The sequence below is a fragment of the Motacilla alba genome, chromosome 2 (genome assembly GCF_015832195.1).
Source record: "Motacilla alba alba isolate MOTALB_02 chromosome 2, Motacilla_alba_V1.0_pri, whole genome shotgun sequence".
Lineage (NCBI taxonomy): Eukaryota > Metazoa > Chordata > Aves > Passeriformes > Motacillidae > Motacilla > Motacilla alba.
In genome coordinates, this window is record NC_052017.1 from 54463979 (window position 1) to 54487369 (window position 23391).

The 23391-nt window shown below is 38.4% G+C and overlaps 1 protein-coding gene across 3 annotated transcripts in view; it reads left to right on the forward strand.

The window, feature by feature from the left end:
• ITGA9 (integrin subunit alpha 9) overlaps positions 1 to 23391 on the forward strand; it is a 237722-nt gene that overhangs the window by 131139 nt on the left and 83192 nt on the right. For all 3 annotated transcript variants that reach the window (XM_038123406.1, XM_038123404.1, XM_038123395.1), the window contains exon 18: positions 11999 to 12149. In XM_038123406.1, coding sequence (XP_037979334.1) covers positions 11999 to 12149 — 151 coding nt within the window. The remainder of the gene's footprint in view (positions 1 to 11998; positions 12150 to 23391) is intronic.

Consider the following 23391-nt stretch of genomic DNA (forward strand, 5'->3'; position numbering starts at 1 on the left):
GGTCCCTGCTGACCTCATTTGTTGCTGTGTTGAGTTGTGTGTTGAGGATCAGAATTGATTTTCTGACCTTTAGAAATCTCAACCCACTTTTCTTTAGTGCTCTGACTTTTCTTGAGGTAAATCCTCTCTGTATCATAAGCAAAACTGCTTCAACAAAATCAGCCTTTCTTCAACATCGAAACATTTGAGTAAGGATGGTTATGGGCATGCTCCAGCATAGTGGCTGGAAACTTGCTGGTGGGACTCCATGCCTCTCACTGATGCCACTTCTGCCAGCAAGAACATGCAGCTTCACAAGAGGGGAAGACTGGACCTGGCAAAGCAAACTGAGGATTGAACTATCTATGGCAGATGTTATGAGCTAGCATGTAGGAACAGCTACAGTGGTGTGTGCTAGTATTGCTACAAATGTTCTTTCTAGTGGTTGGCCTGGATTTTCTCATAGGAGTATGACTGTTGCTAGCCTGAAACTACAGATGGCAATTAAGAATAAGGAAAAAGTACCCATGGAGTGTGCTGGGGACTTGATGATGGCAGTGTTAGGAGAAACTGAAAGAGCAGAAGAGAGGCATTTCATCTTTCCAGTCATGACTGTTTTCAAATCAATTTTTCTTAAAGACTAAATATATGAAGTTTTGGCAGCATGGCACAAAACATTACTCATTGCTTCCTTTTCAACAATTCTCCAGTGTTGAGTCTTGCAGCTGCCATAGGAGATGGCAAAATCTAGCCTCATCAATGCAGTTATGCCCTGTGGATAGTGGTATTAGTGATTTCTAAAGGAAGAGACTTAAAAGTGTCTCAGTGTAAAGAATATATGTATGTATTCTGTATGGGTAACTTTAATGACGCAACCTGAAACCCAAGAGAGATAGGAATAGAATATTTTGCAGAAAACTTTATTTTTTTGACCATAACTTGGTCCAAGTTTCCTCTCTAGCAGTTCACAACAGAAAAACAAAATGTTATGTTAATTATTATTGTCAAATTTTTTTTTAGTCTTATTACCTGTAATTTGACTTTAATGCCTCATTCTGTTCTCTCAGCACAATAAATGTCTTTTCTATCATGTTTCTGCAGCAACTAGCACATTTTTATTGACCCTCTTGTAGATGCTTATTTAGAAGCTGAGCTTCCTCAGCTTCTGCTTCCTCAGTGTCTGTTTCCTCAAGATGTGCTGAGGTGAACTCTGAAGTAGGTGTTTCCCAGAGATTTATATCTCCCTAGACTTTAAAATCTTGTATCCATTCATTCGGTACTTTATGTGGGAGAAAAGCTCTCTGGTCTTTTAAGAAGAACCTGAAATTGCTGAAGGAGGTCTTGTCTGACATATTAATGCAGTTTCAGCTCCTGATTTGGTGCCTATTCATCTGACTGGCTCTGCAAAAGCCAGTTATCAAGCCTTTTTAGGATGTAATAGAAACCAGGTGAAAAGTGTGAAGACATTTAAGGTATTTGAAAAAATGGACTTTCTTCCAGCCATAACAAACAAGCTAGCTAAAAAGACCAGAGCAGAATGGGTGGTTACTTCCATGTGAGATACAGCTAAGAAGGAAATCCTGTATGGCTGTGTATGTACACTGACAACCCGTGTGTTGCAATGAACAGAGCAGCTTTGCCAAAAACAAACAGGACGAGAAGAAAGAAAGATGATGTTGTAAATGTTGTGCAGCTGCTGTGTTCCAGCAGAAGCTGTGTGTATGATAAGTAAATCAGATCATAAGCATAGGACTATGAGCCCCCTTGGATAGAAAATACTGCAATAGATATTGCTATTCCTAAGAGGGTTCCAAGAGGAAGTCTGTCTTTTATACATTTATTTGACATGAGGTTACCTTTTATCACTCATTAGAACAAAACTGCTTATCGATCTGAGTGCTTCTGACTGATGTTTGGCTATTAGGAAGTAGCAGCTTGGTTTTATGTTGGTTTAGAGCATCTCCAAAGGCCACCGTTCATTAGGCTTAAATTTATGTTCTTCTCCTACAGACTGGTTCGGGTGGGTTCTGTATATACTGCTTAAAGTTGGAGGTTTTTTTGGAAATGTGTAATTGGAAGCAAAAGTCATAGTAAGTCAAAGGAATGACAGGTGCATTTTGCAAAAATTTTCAAGTTTTTCCAATTATGAGTTCAATTGAGTTGAAGTGAACACTTTCAAAAGTTCTCTTATAAAATGGGATTTTTGAGAAATGTCCTTTTCCAATTGAAAGGTCAAGTTTGTGGATTGGGCTGTTTTTCCTTCCATTTGTTCCTCTGAAATTAGCCAGAGAACAGACAAAATTCCGGTCTTGTCAACAACTTCCTCAATGAAAATGTTTCCATTTTAATGAAATAATTATTTATTAAGAAAATGTAATTTCCAGTAGTATCTGGTCAGTTCCTCAGAAGATTGGTTTTGCCTTTTTTCCATATATATTCCTTCTTTGACTTACTAAAGGATTAACATTTTTCATGGCAACACTTCTTTTATTTCTGTGGCTTCTTTTGTCTTATGCATGGCTCTGTATATGATAAGCAGGTAAATTATTTAATGTGATGATTTAGGATGTAATATTGAAGTACTTAACCCAAGCCTCTCTGAAAAGACAAAGGAGAGTATGCATGACTTCCAGACTTTGAGCTTACAACTCTATTGAAGTTTATAAGCATATTATTTGTATTATTGAAGAGTGAGTAATTTCATGTGACAGCTATAGCTGGTCTATATAGCTGCACAGATAATTTGGCATAACAGACGCCAACTCAACCAGCCTAGGTCATTTGATAATGAAAGTAAACAAGTCCCCGGGTGTGTAACTGATAGGCTGGATTCAAGTTCAAACAGGGGACCTCAGCCAATCCCTTTAAACTATGAATGCACCCATATAATTGGCCAGTGAGCTGGGCAGAGTTAAGACCCTTACCCAATCATAGATTTGAGTGGGAAATTCGAAGCCCCTATAAGAGAGGGTGCCCTTCAATAAATGTTGGCCGTTGCTGGTGTGTCTTGTCACTTGTCTGTCTCCGAAACTGCAACGATTTCACATAGGAACTATCTATGCAACTGCAAAAGTGAGTGTTTGCAAGTGCTGTGTATGGATACAGGGATGAATATGCTCTTGGATCTATTAAAATTGGCAGAAGGACTCCCTCTGGTTCAGTAGGCGCATTATCAGATATTAGGTACCTGATTTGAAAAATACGGTGCAGAAGTTTCATGTTGACTTGTCAAATTATTACAGAATCTGAACTGAAAGAATACAGAAATCATCGATAAAAATGTGTTATGACAGCCTTGTCCAATTTGCTTTTCACCAGCGCAAGGTGTAATGGCATAGAACATGAGTTAGTGTTGTAACAGTGCAGAAAAACAGTGTGTTCTGAAGGAAGGAGCAATGACATAAAATTTTAATCAGAAAATTAGAAGTTTTTTGAGTGTGTCATTAAAAAAGTTAGTAAAGGTTTTCACTGATCATAGACTTGTGCAAGGCCATGAAGAAAAGTTGCAAGCCTGTGGTTTAATGTGGGAAGCAAAGCTCTTTGATAAATTTGACCAGGCTCACACTTCAGCACTTAGTCTCCTTTGATCATACAATGGAAATTTGTTTCTAGAGAAGCATGTTTCATAGTATGCCCATTGAGGTTTTATGCCCCTGAAGTGCATCTTAACTAAACAGTCAGGATGAGGAAACACAATATCCTTTTTTGTGGGGGTTAATTATATGCACTGGTAATACCTGGTTTCCTCTTTCTCTTCATTCATAGCAGATGAAGAATTTGTCTTATTTTTTGTTGAATAAACACTTCTTTCAATAATATTTCTGACGTTCTGTTTACCTTAGACAATTTACCGTAATTAGCAGAACTACTCAGATAAAACTCATATCTGCTTTACAAAAACAACCTCATTGAAATTAGCAAATGTTATGGTTTAGCATTTCTAGTACTACAGAAGTGGACTTGACAGTCAAGGCCATGTGTGTATAAAGCTGTGTATGCCAATATGGATAGTCCCAACTCTCAGAGCACAAATACACAGCCATAACTGCAGTCATGTGCTGCCTACTGGGTATTTGGTAGTACCCAGTGCTGTCCTAGCTCATGATCTTTTAAACTATCAAAAATGTTCTAAAGAGAAAAAAAAAGATGAAACATTAGGGAAATGGATACGAGTAGATTGCTTCCTTTTTTCTCAAAAAGTCGTACCAAGTCTTGTGCTGTAATTTAAGTGCTTTCATAAATTATAGCATAGTTTAATGTTATTTAAAAGTTATTTGCTGCTCTGCGAAGGGTGCAGTGAAAAACTACTTACTACCATTTCATGTATATTTGTAATTCTGTTTGGAATTTAGCTTTTTTGGTGAAGCTATGAAGCAGAATTCCAATTTCTAATTTATTTATCTTCTATTTATCTTTTACCTATCGACAGTTGTTAGTGTACTGAATGCTGAATTTGTGAGGCATATGGAAAACTCTGTTGTAACTCATCCAGAGTTGGATTTGCAGTTTCCTGAAAGGGCAATAGCTCATAATTAATCAGGATGTAGTGCAAATTGCAGTGGGAGCATAATCTCAAAGCATAAGTGAATGTTTTCTGTTGTTGAGGATGAATGGGGATGAAGAAATGGTTTCTCAGTTCCCATCTGTTTTGTTGTGCTCATAGCTTCATAAATCTCTCCCAGAATAAATAAATGCAGGTTGATAACAGTGGACAGTACTCTTCCTTTTGAAAATAGAGTGATAGAACCCATATGGATGATAAGAGAACTATCAAGTGATGAGTGTTAACAAACCAGAGTAGTCCACATATTCAGTACACGAACACGAATACAGATTCCCAGTCTCTATTTTTTAGTAACATGTCACTGATGATCAGTAAAGGAGATATATATATATATATATATATATATTAAGGGCAAAGGGCAAAAAAAATTATATATATATGTATGCATATTGACAAGACAAAACCAGTCTTGTCCATTATTTAACACTGGTTTTGTTTTGAAAGAATCATTTAATTATATCTACTGCAGTAGGAATTAGTTGGTTTTTATTTTTAACTAGAATCTAAAGAGATATTCTTTCACATAATTTGAATTCATTGCTGGGCTTCTGTGTAACCTGGCCTTCCTTGTGAATATCTCATCATTTTATGGGCCTAAGATAGTTAAAATCACTGTTGCTCTACCAGCCGAAGCATAAAGCTAATAAAAAAAAAAGCTTAGCTTCAGGAAGCACTCATATATCAACTGCCTCAAGAGGTGGAAATTCTTGATAATGTACAGACCACAGTGAGATGCAGACGCACTTCCATTTTGCTTTTGTAATATACATGGTGACTGGCACAGACGTGCATGTATATGTATATATACATACATACATACATATCGTCTTGTGAGATGCAGCTTCATTAACTTTTTCTGTATTACATCTTGAAATTGCAAAATCTGGTAAGCCTGAGGTTCTTCATAGGTCACCAGGTAAATCCTCTTGCTGGTTTTGTGTGAGCTGTAGAGGAAATGTGCTGTTATGACATGTTTATCATGTTTGACATTTAGACATAGCTTACTCTTGGAGTGTAACACCTGCTACTGCAAAACAAATTGCCTTAAGTAACAAAGCTGTACTGTTTGCAATGTTTTCTCTCTAACTGCCTGTTACTGACCTCTGAAAGTCATTACTGGATAGGGCACTGATCTCTCATCAGTGCTTAGCTGAATATGGTTCTTAAATTGCATATTGCACCCCAACATCTCAGGAGCAGGACAAGCAAGTGAAGCTATCTAATAGCAGGAAATCTATGTCTGAAGGCATAATTTTTATGGTAAACACATAGCTTTACATGATTACTTCATTAATTATCTAATTTTTAGAAACAGTATGGTATAAAGTGCTATTAATTCAGCTTCAAATTTCAGATCTATGGTCAACAATCGTACTTTAGCAGAGCTTTTCAAATATTTTAACAAAGATGGACAATATAGAGGTTTTTTTTTCATGTCAGGCTGATGTGTGCTGCTTCACTTACGTGCCTGATACCACATATCTGTTGCATTTCTTTCTGCCACTAGTAACTAGTTTTTGTTTGCATTGCAAACTTAGAATGCTGTTTTTCGCACACATGGAGGGATAAATTTGTCCCAGAGGCACAGTAACATTGATTTCAAGGATAGCTTGTAAAAGATGGTAGTTTGTATATGTGAATGCAAGGGTGAAAGATTAGATTAGATTAGAGCTTCTGTAGATGTTGTATCTCATCTCGGTTTTATGTCACAGTTTCATAAACCAGAGCAGCTTGATTCAACCCGAAAGCTGCTTCTTAGAGTAAACTTTGTGTGAAAACAGAGGCGGCTCTTTCCCTATTGATTCTTCAGTTCTGTTTCTAAACAGTTGTGAACATCTGAGTATAGTTGAAATTACTGATAATAATAAAAGGGCACCAGATTTCTGTAGAGTGTGACAAAAGGTATTTTTATGTGGGTGTTGTGCCCTGTTCTGTGTATTTTATTTCAGTGTTTGAAGGCACACATGGCTGGGATTTATATCTGTTTTGTACTTAAGGGGAAGAAACTACCCTTGGGGAAAAGAGGACAATTTCCAGAGAAGCATTGAATATATGGTAACGAGCCATAATTAGGAGTTACTGTTTTGTCTATACCATAATAAAGAGTCATGTGTGATGTGTGTCTTCCCCCACCTCCAATTCTCCTGCCCTCTTCACCTCTTGTTTACTACTCAAATTCATTCATTTTTAACATTAAAGCATAGGCAAGATGGAAAAGGTAAGGTTCTGTGCCATATTCCTGAATTGTAATATATATGGGAACTAAAGCACTAGAGACAGAAGCCCTGTGCCAGAAAGGTGGTGGCGCAAGCAGTTCTATGGCCATGGCCCTTGGCTCACCACAGTAAGAACTTTTTTCATATGGGACATTTAGTTCCTTCCTATGGGGGAACACTGTTATTCGGTCTCCAATTAAAGCAGTATTGTTATGGTACTACTCTTAATCTGTGCTCTTTTGACACAGAACCTTGGCTGACCACTCCTTGGAATTAGCAATTATATTTTTTCTGTCATCTCATGTTATGTACTACTCAGGGCACACTGCAAAGTCTCTGCTTGAGAGCTAGATTGAGAAATACAGAGAAAGATCATGAATTAAATGATCTGATGGCCTCAGTGCTAGTTTGCCATAGCTGGCTTAATGTACCTCAGATAGGCTCTGGTCATCAGCTGTGTGAGGTGTCTTTGTGCTTTTGTGCGTATGGACTTCAGCAAGAGAAGGGGAAGGCAGAAGTTGTGCATACAAGCTAGTTGCAGAATAAGTTATGGTATCTTGAACATTTGGCCCAGTCCTTAGTCTAAATTGGCTGTGAATTTTCCAGAGAGAATTGTGATGCAATTCTTTTGAACACTCACGTGATGAGAAGACAATGTAACCAAGCAGTGTAAAATCCAATAGCTTTGCTCTCCGGGGTGTTGTTTAAAATTTTTATTTGGATAATAGTTGTGTATGGGGCTGCTTCCTCTCAGTTTTGCACTGGGTTATCAAATGAATTCCCAGATCAACTGAAGATTTCAGCTTTTCAATGGCCCTTGAAGTTTTAGTATTTGCAAAAACTCCTCCTGAAGTTCAACTAACCCTGAAGCCTGCAATAAAAAAATTAAAAAAAAAAAACAACAACCACAGAAGAAAGGTATTCAGGGTTGATGTAAAAAGAGTCTGTGGAGACAAAATTAATATTTAATTATCCTAGTAACTACAAAGACAAACTGCAGTGCTGGTTGGTGAAGGTAGAAATCTGTTTGGATGTGTCACAACAACACTGTTTGTTGATTTACACCTTTTATTGATTTAAAAGCAATTCTTTAATTTCATCTGATTGAGTTGGAGGACAGATTGGACTTCAGTTGTTTGAAACATTTTTACCAATTTGCAGTCTAATTGACTATAGTTGTAACTTCCACTATCTATTGAGCTGTAATGGTAATTTATCTATGTAGATGCTAATTTGGTATAAGGAAAGAAAGGTTCCCAAAAAAAAAGGGAAAGTCAGCGACCCAGATAATAGGGTGTGACCATGCCACATTCTTCGCCCTATGTATGATCTGCACAGACTGAGAGTAAGTGCTGAATGCCTTCTCACTTTTAAAAAAAATCACCCTGTTGAAATAGAGAAATGAAATATGAAATAGAGAAAATGTCCCTGCACACCATTTGGAATGCAGATTGTGTCCACTGACCCATGTTAATAAAAAGCAGCATCTTGAGGGAGGAAGAAGTGAAGATTGCAGATCTTTTCAGTTTGTCTTTCTCAGATGATCTTTCTTCCCTCGCTGACCATAATGCAATGATGTGGTGTGGACATTGACAATTAGAGCATTAAAACATGCCAAAAAAGGTATTTGTTTTATCCTGGAATTGGCTTTCCTTTTCTTAATCACTTAAGACATAAATTATATATCTGTTTACATTTGATGTGTACTACGATTGTCAGTGAATTTAAAGCTATGGCAGAAATTTGGAGCCTGATTTTAGAATTGCTTGTTACCTGCAAGTTTGGGTCATGTGAATGAACGCTGGAAGTACTTAGTACTTCTGAATTTAAAACTTTTTTTTTCTTTCCATGCAAACATTGATAATGTGACATCCTTCAGGCATCTGTATGTATGTGTGCACAAATATGTTTGCTTATATATGATAAATACATACATCTACAGTCTGCCCAGAACTTTAACTCAGGTAATTTTTTTGGGTATATTACCTAATGTAACAAGGTGGTGGTATTCTGTCCAATTAACTATTTATTTCTTGATATTTTCTGACTTATTTTCTTTCTTTACTTTTCTTTTTTCCTTTTTGAGTCTTTTTTCTTTGCTTGGTTGGTTTTATTTTGATTTTTGTTCTGGTTTTTGTGGATTTTTTGTTTAGTTTGTTTTTTGTTTGGGTTTTGTTTGTTTGTTTGTTGTAGCCTTTCTTCCTTTATGTGAGCAAGGTTACAAGGATCATATTGAGAATGTTGGCAGTTTTGTAGTTCTCATATATGAAAATATAAACAAAAAGTTATTGCTTGATTGGATTTCCTAAATTGTTTGACAAACCTTGTTGAGATGAAGGGGTGTTTTCTTGTTTCTTAAAGGTGACAACAAATTCTTTAGTTGACATATTTTGACTTGGCAGCTAGGGTGCTTAATGTGCAGCAGGTGCTGGAGGAGGATGGCACCAGGCTGGCAGCAGAGCTGTTCCAGCGCCACAGCAGGCTTCTGCACTCATGACATTACTCTCAAGCAGCCAACAGGCCTTGGAAGCTCCCCTGTAAATGGGAGCTCACTGCAAGTGAACCTGATGCATTCCAGATGTTCACAAATTCAATGACTCAGAAAGCTGCTCTTTTAAAATAGGACTTAAAGCATCATCTTATGGGACTTAGAGGCAGGCTTGCAGATGGTGAACTGAACTCGCCTGCCAGCCTAAAATCATTGAGATTTTTTTGAGTTTATTAGCATGTGAATTTTGTATAGGAGCATCTACAGAGTGCTTTTAAAAGTGGGTTTTCTTTCTCTGTTGAGATAAATGTCTCTGTTGATAATTTTTATATGATAGAATTTGAACAACAAAGTGGTAGCTTTAGAAAGGAGTGACAAAACCCACTGGTATTAATTTTTGAATTATTTTTGTGGTGGCAGTTTTAAGTATGATTTTATTATGAGAATTTTTAGTTATTCATTAGGAAGGAGAGTATTCTCAATTGTCTTGACTTTATGCTAAGTCTCAAAGTTCTGCTACTATCAATTCAGAGAACATTCTATAGTGTACATTGCATTTAATATCAACTCTACATAAGATAAAGAGCTTGTAATGTTCCTTTGCTTACTGGAGCAATACTTCCAAATTCTGCTAATGAGTATAACAGATGCTGATTAAGTTTTGAAGTGATTGCAAGAAGTGAGATTATAAAGTTTGCGAGAAATAATTCACAGTATTAAATGGTTGGAATTTTTTTTTTTTTTTGCTTACAAGCATGCACTTTTGATTATTAGAAAATCCCAGCAGATTATTTAGCATCTTCATAATTTGTTTGTTTGTCAACAGTAAGTGTTAAAATTGGTGCTGAAAGGTTAAATGCTTTCAAGTATTCCCATATAGATGAGCCATTAATTTGGTACATAAGGAGCAACAACTCAAGTTAGTTTTGCAGTCAATCCTGTACTACATACACTTTTGCAAATCTTTATTTGCACTGATAATTGATTATGAGAATAAACAAATATTTTGAAAGCAAAATGTCCATTTATCAATAGGATTGGTCAGTGTCTGCAGTTGATTTTAAATGTGAGAAAGCAGACGCACTTTCTGGATACTTCTGTCTTCCTCATAATAAGCTGTCATTGAACTGTAAGCCATAATTTTGGACATAATAAATGAAGATGATCATAAATGAAATAAATAAAGGAAACAAATATGCTACAAATATTGCTTACATTACACGGTGAAGTTACACTCACAATCCATAGCCATCAGCTTAAAACCTGAGTCTAGATAATATTCTTCCAAACTTCGCATTCACTAGCCCTGATTTGGTATGTATCACCAGAAACTCACATTTTGAAACTTCTTGATAAACACAGGCAGTTGGAGTTCAGCAGGCTCTGCCTTTGGACGTCTGGTACAGCTTTGATTTGCAGAAGATGCTGAACAGTTTATAAGCAATGCATTTCCAGAAACTCCACTTTTATGCAAATGCCCTGGCTGCAGTAACATGAGGAAGGCTGTCAGAGGAGGACTGGTAGCAATGGAGGGTCAGGCTGCCTTTAAACAAAGCTCTTGGCCTGCGCACCAGCCATCTTCAGAGAACTGATAAGCAGAAGTGTGGTGTGTGCCAACGCGTATGTCACTGGAACAGCTGTTCCTTTATAGAAATTGAGTGAATGAAAAGTGGTTCCTTCTTACTTTTGGCCTAGCTGTACTATAGAGGAAATAATTGTGAGCATCTCCCTGCCTCGTTCCCTGGAGTTCTTTGTCCATTTCTGACTAACTACTCTGTGTTTTCTCTGTGGCACTTCCTCTGTTTCTTCAGGATGTATGAATGGCCCAAGAGTCCAGTTATGATACATACCAAATTTAATATTTGTCTGTTTTTGCTAACTTTTAAATGAATACCTGGTATATTTCATATTATTTTTTACTGTTACTTCTAATGCTTGCAAATCTGTGCATTGATACTGTATATTCTTGTGATTTATCTTTAGCCTTTATTGCTACTTGTTAACTCATTTTCTGAACAGCCTAGAAAGATTAAATACCAAATAATAAATCTGTGTGCATGAATATCCGTATTTACTTCTATGTGTGCATGTCTGTATTTGTATGTAATCTGTGATGCCATATTGCAACAGTGTATTGATTCATGATATATAGCTGTTACCCTTGATATTCCACTTACAGAAGATGACTCCACCATGGTAGGTCCAGCATAAACATCTAAAGAAAGATTAGTCACATTCAGTGGTAATTTGTTGCAATTTCCACACATTTTTTCATTTACATCAGTTTCTGGATTTTATTTGAGCCTGGTTTAGATTTTTTCTATCCATAGCATAACTCTAAGAAGACTTTTCAGAGTTGCTGGAATAAGTCTGAATTATTGAGAGACAAACTGAAATAGCTTGTATATTTGAATGTAGGCATAATATCTTGCAGTTGTTGCATTTTCCCTGCACAATTACTTTACAGTTTTCAACTAATTTAATATCACACAAAGTAGGGCGTGTGAAATAGTTTCATGTGGAAATCATAGGGTTTTCCTACAGTCCCAAAATACAATGTCAGAACCCTGAGTCAGGAGCTGTTCATTCCTAGTATGGCCCCCTGCACCATGCAGTGCAGCACATTCCTGGACTTCTGACTGCTGAGCTTTTAAACTCAGTTGAGTTGTGACACTTCTGTAGCAGAAGAAAGCAAGATCAGAGGGTGAAAGTTTCTCAGAGTTATACCATTGTAACTATTTCTGCCTACAGTGTTGATGACAGAACTGCCTACCTGGCCCTGGGAGCAGTGAGGAACATCTCACTTAACATTTTCATCTCCAACACTGGTGATGATGCCTATGACACCAATGTTTTCTTCAATTTTTCTGGAGAGCTCTTCTTCATCAAAATGTGGCAAAAGGTAAGAAAGGCTAATCGTGCTGCAAGCAAGTCTCTTTAAGCCAATTTAATTACAAATTAAGGATGGACTAGAGGATGGCCTAGTCTTCACTGCTGAGACATTTGGAAGTTGAATTTGGTTATGCTAGACTTTAATTTCTTTCAGGCTCTTTATGAGATGATTTTTTTTTTTATTTTATGGATTGGGAGTGTATAGATTACACCTTCTGTATTTCTGTAGAAGACACATGCCTATTATTTGTGGTGCACTACTGAAAAAGGAAAACAGTTTGTTTGAGGTATTAAGAGGTAGAGGGAGACAGGTTGGAAACTGATAAGGTACCAAATAGTACTGAAATACAAAGTGTAACTTTTGTTTGAGTGCAACACTGCACCCAGCAGTCCTGGTTATCTCTTGACCTGGGCTTCTAGACTTTCTCCTTGTTGAAACCGAGATACAAGCTTTGTTCTTTGTTCATATCCTGGTGTAACTTTGGGTTGTGTCCAGGGCACATCACTAGATCCAAGAGGTCAAGAGTGCTTTTAATTTCATCCACATGGAGTCAGGTGAATATTTTGAATTTTAGTCTCTTTTCATTTAGATAGAAATACTTGGATGTCTTCATTAGCAGGAGTTCATTTAGAAATAAAGGTGTTGTAATGAATCAAGCTTTTTGCAAACTGATGGCTGTGAAAGTTTTATGGGTGTGAGTGATGTGACAATAATTGCACAAAATGGGAGCTTTATGATTGTGACGACATTCTCTGTTCCTGCTTTTCACCATTGTTTGTCTCTCCTCTGGAGCTTTGCTTTGCAAGCCATAAGAGCAATATTAATAACAGTAATACAACTATTGCAAAGTTCAAGATTAACTTGGTCCACTGAACCAATTAAATTTTGCCATTGTTTGTCATGTTTTATGATAGGTTTAAATTATTATAAACCTCTTAAATTACCTCAATGCATAGTAAAAAACCATAATTTTTTTATGCATGTTAATTCTCTTAGTGTTCAGTTTTGACTGAACAGTTGCAAGCCTCAGTGAGTTGTCTTTTTATTATAAACTTTATTTTCAGGCATTACGTGCTGCAAGTGTGCAATTTATTGGGAGGGAAAAGGCAGGGATAAATTAGAAATGCCTATGCCAACGTACAACTTCTCCATAGTGAAAGGTTTATGGGAAGACTTTCAGGGTCTGGCCCAGTTCTCATTGACGTCAGTGGGAGGGTTTCCATTCCTTTCCACTAGAAAAGAAGCAAAGCTTGATGCCTGTTCTTTTTAAAGATTGTTGTTATCCTTTTTCTTTTTTGCATATTTTACACATACCAAGTAATTGGAACACCAATTACCTTCATCATTTTCCTTGGCCAACACTGTGAGGAAAGAAGCTGATGTGTTGTTTCCGGTGATATTTTCCCTTCAGCTTAGGTCTGTAGAAGACTTGAAAACATCTGTGCTGAGTGCTGCACAGAAGGAGCAGTTTCTGGAAGCAGCTAACATTCCAGTATTATCTCCCTACTCAGTGTATTTTCTTCTAAGAGAAACTAGTATTTCTTTAAAAAAAGTACTGCATACATCTTCCTCAGGTCTTGCAAACAGCACTGAAGTATAGTCTGCTATTATTCCTGCTGTTCTGATGCTCTTATGATTAATTTCATAGGGTTTGAAGGTTTTTTTTCTGATATTTATTTCATTATTTCAGTAACAGTTTTGGAAAACCAAGTTAAAGGATTATGTTAGGCTATTTTGTCTCATTCAGCTTTTGCTTTTGGTCAAAATAATATATCATTGGCCTCATAATTTTTTCAGGTGAGAAACTGGTTAATGACCTCATAGCCTCAATTATAGTGTTATATTTTCCCTAAGCTCTTTGACAATGTGGGTTTTTTTGGGTGAAATATCAGTTTCCATGTCTCACAACCTACTCCCATCCTTTGACATTTATGCAGATTTTGTTCTTTGTTGAATATTGTCCTAGCAAAAATCCAGAACATTAGGCCAGAATAAAAAAAGACAGCTGTGGCACTGTTTTCAGGTCCCAGGTAGAGGGAAGAGATGAGAATTTTGACTCCATGTTTCAGAAGGCTGATTTATTATATTATTATATTAAAAATGCTATACTAAAACTATACTAAAAGAAATAGAGAAAGGATACATGAGAAAGCTAGAAAGGAATGAAGAAGAATGAATAACAAAAACTCGTGACTGCTCAGAGCCTCGACACAGCTGGCTGTGACTGGTCATTAAAAAAAAACAATTCACATGAGACCAATCCAAGATGCACCTGCCACATTCCACAGCAGCAGATAGTTATTGTTTACATTTCTTTTCTGAGGGATTTTTCAGAAAATCTCACGGTGACAGAGAGCACCTAGAGTTTTTTCTTAGTGGAGCCATTTTGGAATCAAAAGAGCTTTGTGTGGTAGGAAGCATTGAGTATCATCTGCCTTTTAATGAATAGTGCTGAAGTAAAATTGAATGAGATCTTTCATGTGGTTGCTTGATTATTTCTCTGCAAGGTGACTCTGAGAATGATGACCATGTAGTAGGCTTTTTTAACCTGTCTCTGGAGTCTGTTCAAGATGTTGTAAGTTCCCTGTGTGTTTTTCCTATGATTCCACTGAGGACATTTGTAGAGATTCCAGTGCAGTTTTGTTTCTTTCTATGGATTGGTTACAATGAGACCTGACAGTGCAAAAGTTTATTGCTGCTATTTTTCAACAGAGTTCCTGAGACAAAATGCCACATCTTGTGCTTGAAAAGCAATGGGCTGGCCTAGTTCAGGAATGGTGATGGTGCTGTTCCCTGAAGAGTCTGAGTGAGCTAGCCCCTCTTCCCTTCCTGAAGATTGAGATTTCATGAGACTTTGTAAATAGACACACCACCTAAAGATCAGTTGGCCAGTGGAATAATTTCACCAGGGAAGTGGTGGATTCCCCAGTCCTGGACACTTTAAGATTGAGCTGGACAGGGTGCTTGTTAGACTGTGCTTTTCCCTAGAAAGGTTGGACCAGATGGTCTTTGAAGTCCCTTCCAACCTGATATTTCAGGCTTTGCTGTATCTCTGCAAGTTGGAAAAGCATTTGCTGATTGATATTTAGGAGACTTCATCTATTCAACTATGTGATTTTTTCCTATTATGCTGCAGCCAGTCCTCTCCATTTCATGGATGAGACCCAGCCTTTTCTTTACATTGCTCCTGACAGACAGCTCTTCTCTAAAGAGGCACAGTATGTGGCATGGGCTGACTTCTCATTCCTCTGTGGTCCTGTGCAATTCCTGTGCAACATTTCAAGACCTCACTCTATGAGATAGGGTTTTTTTACAGGTGCATAGAGTACAGTGCTGCAGTAAATTTCAAAATGTGTCCACTGAGAAAGGTGTTACTTTTGAAATATGTGTTCTTTAAAAAAAAAGATAGAAAGCATGAAAGACACTTCACCTGTGTGCTTAGATTTTTTCTTTACTGTGCTGGCAAAGAAATCTTGGTCCCCTCTTCTCTGTAGAGTAGATTTTAAAATACTTTTTTTCATCTGAAAATTTATTCTTCCTTAATTTTAATTCAGCTTTAGGAAAGCATTCTATTTCAGAGTCCAAAAAGTCCACTTAACAGAGCTGATACAACTTTCCTGCAGTGTTGCAGTGTGCTGAGTCTGGAAAAAGAATACAAAGCTATTGCTACTAATTTCTGCACCATTTTACTTCTGCTGGAATTACCTCCTGGCTTGTGTTGTTTTGCTGAAGATGTATTCAGCAATAGGCACTTTGCTAACCATTGTTAGCTGCTGCTTAGTGCAGAGGGGTATTTTCAGTACGGTTGCAGAAACAGCATTGTAAGCTTGCTGGCAGTGGCAGTAAATGTGTAGGGCAGAGCCATCTCTCTATTAAATGAGCTCAGCTATGGCGTGAGATTTTATAGCAATAGTATAAACCCAGCATATTTACCACAGTAACAGTAAAAGAGTGATAATGTATAGCATTAATCTCTCCCTGTTCTGCAAGGGCTGATAGGAATCTCTCAGCTAACCCAGCATTGGTTTTGAGAGAGAGAGTAGGTCAGGAGATTCCATTGCTGAACGTCATTTCCTGAAGTAGATTGTTTCTACATTTCAGACAGCCTTCCAGTATCCAAAGCCAGCTGTGTGTAACACAGGAATAGCTATCCTATTCCTGCTGCTGTGTGTAATACAGGAATAGCTATCCTATTCCTGCTGCTTCTCACCACAGCTTTTGCCAAGCAACAGGTGAGTGAAGTTGGCAGGGCCAGACCAGGGCAGGGTTTACAGTGAGGTTATGGTTTCTTTGGATGCAGTAGTTGCCCATGATTCCTTTGTGAGTATGTACCTGAAACACTGATGTGGATTATGAATATTGCTGATAACCATAGTCATGCTGCTTATGGGTTCTGGGGTTTTACTTCTGATGAATAATGCAATACTCTCTCTGTTACCAGGGAGGTTATGCAGTTTGGATAAGAACTCACTCTTCTTCCTCACTCCCAGAGCTCTTGCTGGCATCTCTTGACTAGGATTGCCCAGGAAGGCTGCAGTTGAAGGCAGAGTTTAACTTTTTCCAAATTGGAATTCTCTCGCACCAGATTCCCACATTGATCAAACTTAGTCCCAGAGTCTTAAGTTTGGCATGGAGAAGATAGGACACAAAAAACAAAGATACGTGCTCCCTTCTGGGCCACTGGAAGAAAATTTAGGTCCTGGGTATTCATTACCTCTGTTTTTCTAGCATTTGCTGCTCCTTTGGGTTGATGACTTTTTCTGAGCCCTAAAATCATGGTTAGAGGATAAAATGCCCCTAACTTTTTAAAGGATCCCCTCAAGTGCACAAGATACCAAAATGTGCTGAAGATACACCCATGACATAAAGTGAGTACAGTTTTACAAGTTTAGCTAATTAGCATAATTGACAAGAATTCCCAGTTAGAGATACAGATTATGAGGTAATTCTCCCTTTTGGTTCAGCGCTCTTTTAAAGCCCCCCTTCCTCATTAGGTGTTTATGGGAAAGTGGCACTTGACCTTGGTTCTCTGTGGGGCTGTGCTTTGGGTTACACAGTGTGGAAAGTGTTTGTCCTGGAAGTAGCTCATAATAATTTTTAATATGACTGTTTATCTTGGGTGTCTTTTCCAACTGTGATGAATCTATGATCATATATATATATAGTGGTTTTGAGGAAGATCCTGTGATGCTTTGTGTGGCTCAAATTATTAAGGGAGGCTTTATGTGATTGCCTAGTTCTGCCCTTCTCACAGGTTTGCCAGGGGAATGATTTTCTAAAGGAAGAACAGCTGTGTGGATGAATACAGTCACGCGAGATGTACTTTTTTTAAGGGTTTAGAAGACAGTCTGTGCTATAGCAAAGACCATTCACAGTGAATCCTGACCCACCTGCTGGTGTAGATCATCATACTGAAAAAGGTGTACCATTCAACGTGGCATTTCTCCATGTCTTGTCATCAGCAGAGGTCCTGGTTTCCATCCAGGTGAGGTAGGGAAAATGAGAGTCAAAGCAGTTAACTTGGGAGACTTCTTCAAGGAGGTGGAGGAGGGCTTTGTGAGCCACAGGCAGTAGCTGTTCACCCCGTTTCAGTCTCTGAGTGGCTCATAGCTCACCAGCCAAGCTGCTTCTCCCTGCACCTTTTCAGGAGCTGCACAGAGCTGGGAGCCAGCAGTACCAAGTCACTGGAGAGGGCTTTGGCAGAGAGACTTAGTTGCCTTTGTTGTTGAGATCCAGACACTCATATCTAGACTATTATTTTGATAAACTGCATTACTGGGAGAAAGGTAAAAACCCTTCACAGAAGATAGAGCCCAGTATATAGTGAACTCAATATACTTATCTTGGATATGCTTATTTAAAGGTTATGCTGTCCCTATGGATCCCAAAGATCACCAGTGACTTTCCTGTCACAGTGTCTCACTTCATTATCATGTTTTGCTCTTAAACTCAGTAGACAAACACTTGCCAATGTTTGAGGTGAAAAATCTATGGGACAGGATTCATCTCCTTTGTTCTTAGGATGAGGCTTAAAATTGTCAGAACTTTGACAATCTTTGCAAAAGACCTAAATAAAAATTAATTTGCACAGCTTTCAGTGGCTTTCATTACAGCAAGAAATAGGGGGTTATTTTTGTTGTTATTTGAAGCCTTAAGTTTGTTGAGTTTCTGGTATGAAAGGTCAGTTCTGTTTAGGCAGGAGTTTCTGTTGGTCTCTTTTCTAATAGGCATCTGTGATGCTGTCAGAAGATAAATGACACCCCTGGTGTAAAATCCAATAGAATTGTAAACAAATATATATATATATATATATATATATATATATATATATATATATATATATCTTTACAGTATATATAAACATGTCTATTATGCAGATAATATGCATGCATATATATATTTATACTTATTTACATTGCTTAGTCCTTTAGAATGTTGTAGTCATGGTCTTCTGTAGTGGTTGGAAGTAGTGTCAATTGTTCTCTTTCACCTAGTTGTTTAGTTTTCTCCGGTGAAGCTAATAGGACAAAACCCAAACCCTTTTTAGTCTTATTAAGCACAAGACATGATCGTGTGGCATACTTCAGGTATAGCCTCTCTGAAGTCACGGACAGTGTTGCTGTAGAAAGACTAAAAAAAAACTAGCTACACAGTCAAAAACATGAGTAAGGTTGTGAAATGTTTTTAGCTGAAAATCAAAATGCTGCTTACAAAATCACAAACTTTCCTGTCAGTGGGTTTTATATCTGTGTTCTGGTTAGCAGAAGTAGGCATGGTAAACCCCATCTGAAGGAGGCCCCAGATCTAGTTTTGGTTTGTGGTTTTTGGGTTTTTTGAGAGGGAGCTTCCTGTGGCATTTCATCAAAACCAGAGGCGTTGAGCACAGCAGGGAGGAAGAGTGAGAAGTATTTCAGCTGGCTTCATTGCTGGCTCTGGGGGTGAGCAGGAGACCGCCTCTTCACTGTGGACCACCCCCACCCAGGCAAGCTGCAGGGGATGCCGAGCCAGGCACATTCCTAGATAGTAGTAGTTTTGCAGCCTACCCTTGGGAGGAGGCCAAAAATCCTGCACTTGACTTCTGGCCATAACAATCTGCAGACACAGTGAATTCCACTTAGCATGGGAAAATGAGGAGTGCACTAAAAAACTGCTCTATAAAGTAGTGGGGTACATCTGTCGTGGTTTGAAAGGCCAGCGCCAAACCATGACACCATCTTAAAGCCTTACAAGTGATCTGCTGAGCTTTTATTTTAAAGAAAGGAAAATATATTTTAAATCAGCCTGTTTCAATATCCAAGTGCAGTAGCTAATGGGTTATACCTTTCCATTTCAGCATTGTCCCTAGGTTTCAAGGTACTCATGATGTTAGAAGGGTTTTTGGGGAAGATACCCTGATGTGCACTGTCTCTGAGTTTGTAATTGGACGAGTCTGAAAGAGAAAGATCAAAATCCTCAAACCTATGTGTGTTTCAAGGAGGCATTTCCTGGGATTTCAGATTTGGCTTTGGTTGCTGGGGAATTTTATGTTGAGCTAAGATTTATAAATTCCAGGAAAATGTCCAGTGCCGAGCTCATTATCATTGTTATTACCTTAATGGTATTCTTTACACTTGAAAATTACTACCAGTGAAGGATGGAAAGAACAGAAGGGTAGGGTAAGGCTTGATTTTATTGATTGTATTTCCTCGTTATGTATTTGGGTTTAGTTGTGAGTTTAAGGCGGGGGTGTTAAATTATTTGTGAGGGTTATTAATTATTTTACTTTTTCAAACTTTGTGTAGTTGTTGATACTTGAATTTATTTTCTGAACTCATTGTGAATTTAGGCATTTCATCGTAACACTGAGACTCAATAGCTGTGTTGCAGTTGAATATACCAATATTCATTATAATTGAAGCCTTACACACAGAAGTTCGTCTTACTACTGTATGTTTGTCTTACTTCTTACTACTTCGTCTTACTACTATCTGGGCATATATTATGCATGCTTTCACAAGTACCACTAGAAAAAAATGTTGGCTAATTTGTTTGATTTCTGCCTTTTGTTTCCTGTTTTTAATTTTTGGAGCAGTATATTTTTAAAATATGTTTTTGTTGTCAAATAAAAATGTGTATAACTACTGGATTTGCACAGTAGCAGGGAGAGCTATAGGAGTGGCTTCTCAGAGAAGCTGCTGGAAGCTTCCCCCATGTCCAATGTCAGTCGACTCCATGACAGACCTGCTGCTGGCCAAGGCAATCTGAGATGGTGGTTAACAGATCTGCGATAAGATATTTAAGCAGGAAAAAAGTTATTTTTGTAATTGTGGCCAGAGAAGAGTGAGAACATCTGAGTGGAGCAACTCTGCAGACACCAAAGTGAGTGGAGAAGGAAGGACAAGGAGTTCTCTAGATGCCAGAGCTGAGATTTCTGTGCAGCCTGTGGTGCAGCCCATGGTGAAGAAGCTGTGCCCCTGCAGCCCATGGAGCACACTGGAGCAAGTGGATGCCCAAATGGCTGTGACCCCATAGGAAATCCATGCTTGGCAGTCTCCTGCTAGGGATCTGCAGACCCATGGAGAAAGGAGCCCACACTAGAGCAGGACTTGTGACCCTTTGGGGGACTCACAATTGTAGCAGATAGTTTGAAGGACTGCACACAGTGGAACGGACTCATGCTAAAGTAGTTAGTGAAGAACCGTAGCCCATGAGAAGGACTCATGCTTGAGAAGTTCATAGAGAACATTCTCTTGTAGGAGCGACCCCATCCTGTAGCAGGGGAAGGACTTCTTTCCCTAAGCATGATGCCTTGAGAGGCTACATAGAACAGAGGCTATACAGTGTTGAAGGATTAAAGTAGGTATTTATTAAAAAGGCCTTGGAAGGAAACACCTTGGGCCATACAAGAGCCCGGCCATGGCTACACCCAAGATGGATGACAGGTCACATGTTTTCACACTTTTAAAAGTTTTGGTTCATTTACGTATTGGTGTTAATTGTTCAATTACAGCTTCAGGTTATGAAGTCCCATCCTTCCAGATGGTTCTCCTCAATTTGCTGTTTATAGTTATTGGGCCTGAAGCTGCAACAGTGTCTTTGGTTCTTGGGCTGGAAAAAGATTGTTTTGTCTAACTAAGCTGTGAAGAGAACTTGCTTACACTTTATATGAAGTTCAGAGTTATATACTAATGCAATACAGAATCTGGAAAACATGAAAGCTAAAACTTAAGACATGAAATAGGACACAACAACAGAAACAGCATGTGATGAGCTGACCATAACTCCCGTTCCCCATCTCCCTGTGCTGCTCGGAGAGAGCAGGAGCTTGAGCCCAACAAAGAGGGAAGGGTAGAGAGAAGGTTTTTTTAAGATTTGTTTTACTTCTCATTATCCTTCTCCAATTTTGATTTGTAATAAATTCAACTGACTTCCTCACTCAGTAATTTCCCCACAGTTGAGTCTGTTTTGCTGGTGATGGTTATCAATGAGTGATCTTTCCCAGTCCTTATTCAACACATGAACCTTATGTTGTATTTTCTCTCCCTTGCCCAGTTGAGGAAGGTAGTGATGGGCACTAGTGATGTAGTCTTTGGTGGGCACCTGGCATCCAGCCTGGATCAAACCACCAGAGTACTTCTCTGTAATAATTAAAAAACAGAATCTGTGTTAATAGTGCAAGCAGCTACAATTTAATAGTGTGAAATACATATGTTGGATAGATGTATACATGTATACATATATCTACATGTGAAGTGAGATGAAGAGCCCAGAGCCCTTTCTTCTCCCAATGATTTCCTTGTCTGTGATTCTTCCCTGGGTTTTTGAAGAGCATGGACTCATACTCACAAGAATGCACTCTTGTTATTAAGCTTATCATAGTAGTCCTATGCACAGATAATGAGGGAATAATGAAGATTAATAAAATACATGTTCATCCACATTTCCTTTATTTAAAGGTGTAATCAAATGCAATACACTTGACAGATTGCAACAGCATACATATTTTGGATGTACATATCAGGGTATGAAGAAGAATACAGGAACAGTGTATAATTCTGTACATTCTTTTTCTTGAGTCTTAAGTTTTCTAGATAATTAGATTATGTCTGACCAGGCATTTAATCAAACAAATTTTCTGGAGTTTTATAGAGAAAAGCCTTTTTTGTGGGAATAGTACAATCTCAATTACTTCTGAATTTAGCTGAATGTGTGTCAGAGATACTTTGTGTACTAGTTCTTATGATTGCTTTTTAAATATATCACTGTGGAGTCAAACTGATTTTCCCCTTAGTTTTTATTTTACTCTGTTTTTGTATGTGGAACTTGGAGACCATGATTTGATAAGGAAGTGAGTTTTTTGGTCAAACCAATTAGTGCTCAAATTTTAATATTGGCACCTGGTGTGGCCACTGAAGACATGGATACGCCTCTGAGAACACAGGGGGTAAAAAGCAGAGAAGTCTCAGAGCATGTCTCTTGCTTCCAGTCCCCCCAGCCCAGCCACAGCCTGGGTGGGGGAGGGGAAGCCATGCAGCCTCAGCCTGCGGTAGGCCGCAGCCTTGGACAGAGAAGGGGGTGAAGGCCCCTGCAGGACAGAGGGGTGGGGAACCACTGAGATGTCCTGGGCAGCCCCAGAGAGTGACCCCCCCCCCAGAGAGAAAGAGCGCTTTGAAATTTGAGAGAGAGCCACCTTGAAATTTGATACCATGTGCTGGCAGCAGGCTGGCCGAGAGTGGAAGGGGAGGAGAGTGTGCACCAAGAAGGTGCCCGGCCGCCGTGGGAGTTCTGGCAGGCAGACCCCGAGATTTTAACCTTTTTCTCGGACAATGAAATAGAAAAGTTTTTGTCTTCACCTTTTTACTCAAATGTTTGCTGTGTTGGCCAGGATCAGTAAGCTGTCTATAAAATAGGTTCCATCCAGGGATGAGAAAGAAGAGGTAAGAGGCTGTAATTAATCATACAGAAATAGTAATTTTCTGAAAATAAGGAGTAAATCCAAGATGTTTCAAGCCGGGTTTGCTGGGTTTCAGAGTGGGATGTGCTTACAGCATTTACTATTGAGATCATGGAATAGTACAGGAAATTTCTCTCTAATGCCAAAGGAAACTTCATCTTCCTCTCTAGTTCTTTTTATGAAACAACTGTTGAGGTTCCCCAACCCCCTTTCAAGTTTATTTTCTGCTAATGAATCAAAGGATCAATTTATTATTAATATACAGATCCAGATGCCCCACTGCCCCCAATCTTCATATACAGATTTGGCTGTGTGAAT